This window comes from Culex quinquefasciatus, chromosome 2, assembly GCF_015732765.1.
Source record: "Culex quinquefasciatus strain JHB chromosome 2, VPISU_Cqui_1.0_pri_paternal, whole genome shotgun sequence".
In the NCBI taxonomy this organism is placed as follows: domain Eukaryota; kingdom Metazoa; phylum Arthropoda; class Insecta; order Diptera; family Culicidae; genus Culex; species Culex quinquefasciatus.
This window is the reverse complement of record NC_051862.1, coordinates 206,387,763-206,397,012: the sequence shown is the minus strand read 5'-3', so window position 1 is coordinate 206,397,012 and position 9,250 is coordinate 206,387,763. Positions and strand designations below refer to the sequence as shown.

The window sequence follows — 9,250 nt, the reverse complement described above, 5'->3', positions numbered from 1 at the left end:
CTATCTCATCACCGTTTCAGGCTGCAAATTATTGAAAACACCTCTTTTTCGCATGTGCAAAAATGGAAGGGTCGTACCGCCCCTCCGTCACGAGATATCAAAAAACGGACCTCGGATTCGTGATCAGGGACAAAAGTTACCCCTTAGGACAAAGTTTCACGCAAATCGAAGAGGGGTCGGGGCAACTGCTGTGTGAGTTGGCGGAGAATTACCCATATATTTTTAGTCTCCTAGAACATATCAAATAAACAAATGTCAAGCCCAATTTTCTATTTTTCAGACAAAATACTTTGTTAATTATAACAGGTCATCTACTGTCACAAATTATCAAAATATCAATGAATCATTGAAAATATTTTGTTTCTTAAAGTGGTCCAAAAATTCTGAAATTGTATAAAGATTGAAAATGTTAATTAGATTAAACATGTTTAATAAATGTATAATATATATTTTGTAATAAATTATGCATATAGAAATCTTATTTTTTGGATACATTTATTTTGTCCCATGATCTTTGAGGGTGGGGAGGGGGGGGGGGGGGAGAGGACAACCGGGTGAAAGAAATTTACATTTGCCTTATTAACTTTTAATCAAAATCATATTATGTTGGTGTAAAAACACAAAAATCATAGCTTTGCTGGAGATTTATAAGATTTATGTAAGAAAATACATTTTTTATTACTAACTAACAATGAAGCAATTTCCAAAAAAAAATGCGCTTTGCATATTTTATATGAGAATTATTCTACTGAAATAGTCTTCAAGCTGGCAGATATTTTTGAACATATTATAACTGTTCTAAGTGGAAAATTGTTCAAAGGATCCGTGATTGCAATCCGAACTAATTTTCATTGAGAAAGCATTTACACTTTGAAAGCCTTAAGGTGAAATGGGAAGGAAGCGCCATATTGATGCAATAACGCCATATTTTACAGCCGATAAAGGGTCGATGGCAAGCAATCTGACGAGTCCAAAAATTGACTTCAGTTGAACAGAAGTTGTCCATGAACTGGCTTCGCGTTTCCCCTTAAAATAAACATATTTATCAATTTTTTTGTCATTATATTTAAATACCCTCTGCAACATTTCAAAATTTGTTGAAAACAACTTCTAGAAAATTCTCAACAAAACTCATTGTGGTTTCATACCAGTCCGTTTGTGTTCAATTCGTATTTTTGATAATACAGCAATAATCAATGAAGTGAAGACTTTGCCCCTTACCGAATAAATGTGGTCTTAAACCGGCGACTTCGTTTTTTTTTTTCACAAAAATACTTTTTCTAATTTAATGTTTAAAATATTAATTTGCCGGGCGTAATTAGTCATCACAACCTCCAGCAATTAAATTAGCATTTTCATAAAAGCAACTGAGTTTTCAATGTTTTTGAGTTAAGAACATTTGTATGACTTGCAAATAACCCATTCCAAGCATTTTTGAAATTGATTTTTCGTAAATTGGTTAAAAACTAATCAAAAACAAATAAATTAATTTAAGGCGCATAGAACATATTACAATTTTACCCGAGAGATGTATGTTTCGGGACAAATTTTCATTAATTTAAGATTTTACGAAGAACCGTTACATGTTTTCATGTGATATCATATAAAAGAAAGTTGCTAGTATTTAAAATTGAAGTGAAAAGTCATCGAGTATGATTGGACTTTCAATAATATTTCAACTGAATGAATGTACTGTACATGGAAAAGTTAATCTGAATAAATATAAATTAAAAAAAAGTGATATTATATTTAAAATCTCAATCAGCATTAATTAAATTTTCGCATCGATTTTATTTCTCCATAATCACATAGGTTTAAAACATTCTATTACATATATACTTTGTTTTTTTTATATTTCTCAAATTCATTACAATTAAATTCGATTCTTCGAGTTTGTGTTTGCCTACTACAATATACGCGTTGTTTTACATGCTAAAAGAGTTCCTTTTGTTTCGCATTTTCATCTCTCTCTTTTCCGATTACCTTAACTTTATACATCTACACAGAAGATGGAATCAATTGAAAACAATCACTGTTTGGTAGTTTGTCCCTTACGTTACGGTTTACTGCAACATTACGTGCTAGTTCTACTGGTACTGTACACACCACGACGCTCTAATTAATTGTTTGTTTCTGCCGATCACTCACTCGCTCAAATCACTGGCTCCAAACGTCCCCCTCTAGCCTCTCTATCGCTTCCTCCTATATTGCACTGATTGTATCATCCCAGCTGGAAGTTTCCTCACCTGTGAGGAACTCCGGGAGAAATCTGTGGTGGTCCCCGTGTTTGTTGGCGCTTCAGTTGATCAGTATGCTCTTGGTCAGACTGGTCAACTGTTGCTGTTGGTGCTGCTGCTGCTGCTGCTGCGGAACAAGTCCCGCCGGTTGATGAAAACCATGCTGCTGTTGGTAGTACTTCTGTCAGAAGACCTTCCCGATGAAGGGCGCATCCAGCCGACCTCCGCGGGCAGATCCGGGCATGAGGAAGGGGTTGGGGTAGTCTCCGGACCGGAGGGCTGCGGCCGCGTGCAGGTTCGATAGGGCTGCCAGAGAGGCGGCTGAGGGCGGGGAGTTTGGACTTCCGGCGGTTGGCCAACTGCCAGCGGCTGGGGATGGTCGACTGCCGGAGTCGGATTGGGGGCTGGATTGGTGGTGAGAGTGATGATGGTGGTGGTGGTGGTGAGCGCCTCGCTTGAGCCCGGAACTGACGCTGACGTCGTGCAGCTTGCGCATGTGCTTCTTGAGGTCAAAGTTGCGGCAAAATCCCTTGGCGCAGATCTTGCAGGTGAAGGGCTTCTTGTCGTTGTGGGTGTGCATGTGAAAGGTGAGGTTGTACACCTGGTGAAAGGCCTTGTTGCAGATGTTGCACTTGTAGGCTTTGTCCCCACTGTGGGTCAGCTTGTGGTTCTTGTAGTTGCCCTTCTGGTGAAATCCCTTGCCGCAGTACTCGCAGATGTACGGTTTGTACCCGGCGTGGATCCGCGTGTGGGTATTTAGCGTCGAGGACCGGTTGAAGGCCTTCCCGCAGGTTTGACATTTGTGGGGCTTTTCCGAGGTGTGGATGATCTTGTGCCGGCAGAGCGTTGAAGCCTGTCGGAAACCCTTTCCGCAGATCTTGCAAATGAACGGCCGAGCTCCCGTGTGGACGGGCATGTGTCGCGTTAGGTTGTAGTGTGCGTTGAACACCTTGCCGCACTCGGGACAGGCGAAGGTCTTCTGCTTGGCGAGAGCCGCCGCCGATCCGGGATTGGTCGATCCAGCGGAATTCGTCGAGCTGTTCAACTCGCTGGATGAAGAAGACGATGTCGATGCGTTCAAATTGACTTTTTTGTGATGACTCAACGTAGCCGTCGGGTGTTGTGTCGGAGACACGGCCGAGCTCTCTAAACTCCTCAGCGCACTCGCTGCCGTCGGAACATACGGGTGCAGTGGACCAGCGGCAGCCGCCGAACTCGCTGCACTCGCCAGCGAAGATCCGTTAAGCAGGGATACCGACGGATGTTGCGTGAGTGCGGCGTACTGGGCCGCGGCACACATTAATTGACCCGGGTAGTACAGCAACGGATATTGACTCAGTAGATCCTGGTGGCGGTTGGCCACAAACTGGTGCACCGAACTCGGTACGTACTTCTTGAACGCCGAGTCGTACGCCGCCATCGACGACGCTGAACTGTGCTGATCGTAGCTGGGACTGGACGCCGCCGACGGTGGACTGGCCGGCCGTTCCCCTAAATCCTTCTTCCTCCTCAGCTCCTCGTCTCCACTCTCCCCGTCGTCCCCATCGCGACCCATAATGTACGCAATGGAGAACTTGTGAATCGCTCCTCCACCGTTCGATCGCTGCATCTTCATCGCCGGCGGCTTCTGATCGTGCTCCTCGTGCTCAATGCTCGTGTTGCTGTTGGCTGACTCCATCGTGGGACTCTTGGACGTGATCGGTAATCCTGGTGGGCTACACGGCGGCTGCATACCACGTGGACTCTGTTGGACGGAAACGGAAAGCGAAAAAAAATCATGAGAATTTTTGATCACACTTTGAGGGGAGGAGGGGGTCAGGCATTGTAATTGAAAGAGGCGCCGCTGGAGACCACCTAAATGATTGAACCCATTCAAATTTCCCTACTCCATTGAACACGTATGGTGAGTACGTGTGTGCACCCAAGCATTGTTCGCGATTGAGTTGAGGAACAATTCAATTGTGCAAGTGTGAGTATAACGAGGTAAAGGTAATTAAAACGGGGTCATACGGGATCTGTTTTTATTTCCTTTTTTCCTATAATAAAGCATTAAACTGGGGTCAAGTTTGGCGGAATGTCACGTCAAAGGGTAATTCGTTTGAATTTTGTATGAAATTAAATTGTTGACATAATATATCGCGTTCGAATACAATCGACAGTCGGCACACGCCTCTTTTCTGTCAGAATGGATTGTACTTTGGGGTATTGTTAATTGTTTTGAAGGATAAAGAAATTAATAATTGCGAGAAGTCTCAAAGAATGGGGACTAAAATTAATTACACTCCTTTTGATTTGTTATGTTTATTATAAACAATCGTTTGCTTGCAAACAAGCCATGATTCATGCCATGATGTCGTATTTCTATTAACTGATATAAATATTTTAGAAATGTAAGTGAATTTCAACAAACAAACGTGCAACTATTTTTACAAGTTACTATATTATTTATAGTTATCCAATTTTTATTATTCTTTAATTTTCAATAAGCATTTGAAAATCATTCTTATTTGGAGCTAATTTGGATTGTTATAAATGCAATACAAATCTATTTTTAAACAATGATACTTTATTTTCCTAAAAGAGCACTCAGCAAGCAAAATCTTAACTTAGAAATATGTACCCTCCCTGTAAAGGCTTATGATTTGATCTCAGTTGAAAGGTTCTCCAAATCTCTGAATTGCAAATGTGTCATCCTGGAGCAGAACTGTTAATTTTTTATAAACACTAATTGAATTTAATTGAACAATGATTCATCAAAATGATAAGTTTTATTGGATACAGTGATCATTGTAAAATGATTTATGATTATTATTTGGCAAACAAAATGGTCTTTTCGACTTGCTGAAATGGTTACAGTAAATAAGGGAGCAATATTTACCTTGATGTAGAAATTTTGATTAAACAAACTTCTAAAATTAACATTAAAATGTTCCCAAAAAAATTGTTCTCATTTTAAAAATATATCAAATTGTGACGGATTTTTTAAATTCATTTATTAAGATAATTTTATATCAAACATTAAACTCGTTGAGTCAACTTTGTCACATAAACAATTTGAATGTCTGAAACAGACTTGAAAATTAATTTATTTGAAACCAATCAGGACGTGTCAGAGATATGAAATTTAAGAAGCAACTTTATATGAAAATTACAAACATAAAGAGTCAGTTTTTTGATGAATTGAAGTCAGCCTATTATTTCACAGGACAAAAACTAAACAGGGAAAAACAACTAAAATATACATTAAAACTATACATCCCTAAAATTATAGGTATGGCTTAATTTATAGAAACTAAACAAAATTATGTTGCTCTGAATTTATTCCTAATTAAGGCCGTTGCAAATATTTTTCAAAGTTTATGTCAAACCCCCTCCAAAATCGGTCCGAAAAATATTTTTTTAAATCTTCAAAATTTTAATGAACATAGAAGTCAAATCAACTTAAAACTATCTATAGCGCATTTTTCTGCATTAAAATTACATAGTTAGCATGTTTGGGCTTGTTTAAAAATGTTTTGAATTTTTATAAAATTCCAATGTACAGCACCCAAAAATCCTCAATACTTAGATGTTTTGAAAACTAATGATTGCAAAACAACTGGGCAGATATGAAATGCATTTTTAAACACTTTTTTCATTCAAATGTCAATACCGTGGCTTGTAATTTCCATTTTTATATTTTTTATTTTTTTTTTTTTGCCGAGTCGAGGGACATAAACTTCAAAAAATATTTGCAACGGCCTAAACATGTTTAAATAATGAAATCTACCCTTTCCTTGCATTTTTTGCAAATTGATAAAAAACCAACGAGTCTCAGCCAAGCCAATGCACACAATAAGTGCTGAAAACATCGAGTTTTGCAATAAGTTGAATTTAGCTTTTTTGCAATTCCTCAAAAAAACTCTATGGATAGGATTTGAACTGAAATATATGTATTTTTAATTAGCATATTTATGTTTAAATAAGAAAATTTAAATTTTTATTCATCTCCGTGTACGCACGAGAGCAAGCAGCAGTCAAGTGCTCAGTGCTCCATCGTTTTTTCGATTTTTCTCGCCGTAGTTTACCGTGATTAGCCGCGAGTTTGCTCCTGCAGCATGCCAAAGGCCGGCCGTGGCCGTGGCAGTTCGAGTGCGGCCTCGAAAAACCCGCGAAGTTCGTCTACCGGCCGTGTGCAAAAAGGTAAACAAACCAGCGCCGTGTCGGCCGCCATCGCGCAGGGGAGCGTCAGCGCTGAAGGCATCGACAAAAAGTTACTACATCCCGGATATGTCCCAAGATCACCAGTGCGAACCCGTTCCGGTACTTCCGGTGCCACGACCAGTGGCACATCAACATCCGCCAACATCCCCATCAGGAACGAGTTCCAGATGCTGAGCGACGACGAAGAAAATAACAACTCTGACGGTAGCAGCACTACCGACGACGACGACGACGATGATGGTCGTGCACGGAAAAAAGTGCCGACGTCAAAAAAGAACAATTCTCCAACGGAACGAAGACCACCTCCAATTTTTGTTTTGGACACGTTGGCGGACGATGTTGACGAGTTGCTGGAAGGCCTCGGATATTGTCTGAAAATTGGTAAGTCGGCAGTGCAAGTGATCACACTGAACAGAAAAGATTTCGACCTGGTGCTTGAAGAACTGAAGCGTAGCAACTTCAACTTCTACACATACGACCCAGAGAAGCCCCCTGTTAAGGTCGTCTTGCAGGGTTACCAAGACCGTCCGATCGCCGACCTGAAGCGACACCTCTCGAACGCCGGAATAAAGCCACGGGAGATAAAAGTGCTCTCGCGAAAGACAACAGTCACAGGTACACACACCCTGTACCTGTTGTACTTCGACCGCGGCACCGTCAAGATCCAAGATCTGCGACGGACTAAGACACTGGACGGTTTTTGGGTAAACTGGCGGTTTTACACCAAGAACCCGACAGACGTAGCGCAATGCCACCGTTGCCAGAAATTCGGCCACGGCTCGCGGAACTGCAACCTCCGGCCCCGCTGCGTGAAGTGCGGTGAGTCACACCTCTCGGAGGCGTGCGCACTGCCACGAAAGGCGGACTTGGGGAAAAATGCAGAACAGACTAAGCCCCGCGTAAAGTGCGCGAACTGTGACGGCAACCATACCGGTAACTACCGCGGATGCGTCGCGCGCAAGGCTTACCTCGAGGAGCAGGAAAAGAGGAAGAAGAAAGCAGCAGCGTCCCACTCTCCTCAGCGAAGTACGAGCGCAGCCGTTCCTGTAGCTGGGCAGCGTACGGTTCCAGCGGACAACCCAGCGATCCCTCCTGGATGGGGGCGTTCGTTTGCCAGCGTGGTCGCTGCCGGTAGCGGCGATGCGGCCCAGCAAGGAGTCACCGGGAAGATCTCTTTACCCTGCCGGAGTTCTTTGCTCTCGCAGGAGATGATGACGCGGTTTCGGAGCTGCCGTAACAAGGCGGAGCAATTTCTGGCCCTCGGAGAGCTGATGATCAAGCACATCTATAATTGATATTATTTTTGTCTGTGATCTAGTTTTAAGCTTTCTCTCTATCTATCCTTTTCCCATTGCACTTTCTGTAAGTTTTTTGAAAACTTTTTCTTACTCTTGTCTATTCCATAGTTATAAGCAATAATTTTTCGATTGAATTACGATGTAAATCACAGCTGAAAGGAACACCAAAACTCTGTTGTGTACCTAAATGAACTCATTGTAAATTGATTATTCACAAATAAAACCGAATTGAATTGAAAAAATTAAATTTTTATTTAAGGTTTTTATTTGTGGGAATAAAAGAATGAATATTTTTTGTTTTAATTTGCAGCATTTTCAAAACTATTAAGAGGAGAATCTGATCTGATCATCGTTTTTTCTTCATTATGACATTTACAAAATATTCATAAACAATTCATAAAAATATTGTTGTATTTGTAAGTATTACTTCCTTTTCCAACATATGATCACAACATTTAAAAATTAATAGGTAAGTCCTTAAAGTGCCCCACCTGAATAAACATTCTAAAATAACTTTTTATTGAATTCTGAACAGTAAAGAATAGGTTTTTTTTTGTCTTCAGTTCCAATGTTGTCTTCTGATTTTTTGTAAAAAAATTGAACTGGGTTAGGGTGGAGAGGACAGGCAAAAGTTTTCAATAATAATTTTAATTAATTATTATTGGTGTAAGCTTGATTGAACGCTACTGATTTAAAGGTTATGAAGTGCATTTTGACAAATAATTCCATGCAATCAGGAGTGTTAATCAATTAGAAACTCTTCAATCTCCAGCATGTGGCAACCCAATTGCCCCAACTTAAGCCACAACACGTTCGAATCTTGCTCATACTTACAAAATAAACCATGTTGCACTGTCGAAACCGGCTGGCGTTGATCAAGTGCCTCTCGAGCAACTTCCGCTAGCAGCAGCAACAATCCTTCCTTGCGTTCCAGATTTAAGGTTTGGATCAAAATCACACTTCACTTCATGTACCACACACTACACACTCAGCTTATGATTAAAAGTTTCCTTCTTCCAAGACACTTCTCGAAGGTGCCAAGATGCGGGTGTTGGCCAACTCAATTAGGCGAATTAATTCAATCAATTGAAGCCAAGAGGCACTCACAACTATGTGTAACCTTCTGCTCCACACATGTACACCTCTCACACGTTCCTCTGAAGATGCTGGTATATCCTTAAGTTCGTCCGAAGATGCGATGCGATGTATGCTAAGCACTTACACAAACAGTTCAAGACTTCAAGACACTGGGGCTGAGAGTTTTTTATTATGTTATCTTTTCCGGGTTTGTGCGGAGAAATGGCCGGTGTAACCGGTTCGGCAGCTGAAACTGGTCTGAGCAAACACGCCAGCTCACAATCGCACTTCACCACTCCACGCTGATAGTGTTGTTCAGAATCTCGGTCAGTCGTCGTTCTGCTCTTCTTTCACGGCGGTTCGACAAGGATAGCTGGATGAGAGCGAGAGCACACGATGTGCGCCGTTCGATGTTTTTCCTACGATTGAATCCCT

At 41.2% G+C, this 9,250-nt stretch overlaps 1 protein-coding gene across 1 annotated transcript; it reads right to left on the bottom strand.

The window, feature by feature from the left end:
* Window positions 1–1,771: 1,771 nt before the first annotated feature.
* LOC6045781 (fez family zinc finger protein erm) lies at window positions 1,772–9,248 on the bottom strand. The gene is made up of 2 exons (XM_038251300.1): window positions 8,573–9,248; window positions 1,772–3,981 (listed from the first exon to the last, which is right to left on the bottom strand). The coding sequence occupies exons 1-2, from the start codon at window positions 8,582–8,584 to the stop codon at window positions 2,422–2,424; spliced, it is 1,572 nt and encodes a 523-aa protein (XP_038107228.1). The 5' UTR covers window positions 8,585–9,248; the 3' UTR covers window positions 1,772–2,421.
* Window positions 9,249–9,250: the final 2 nt, after the last annotated feature.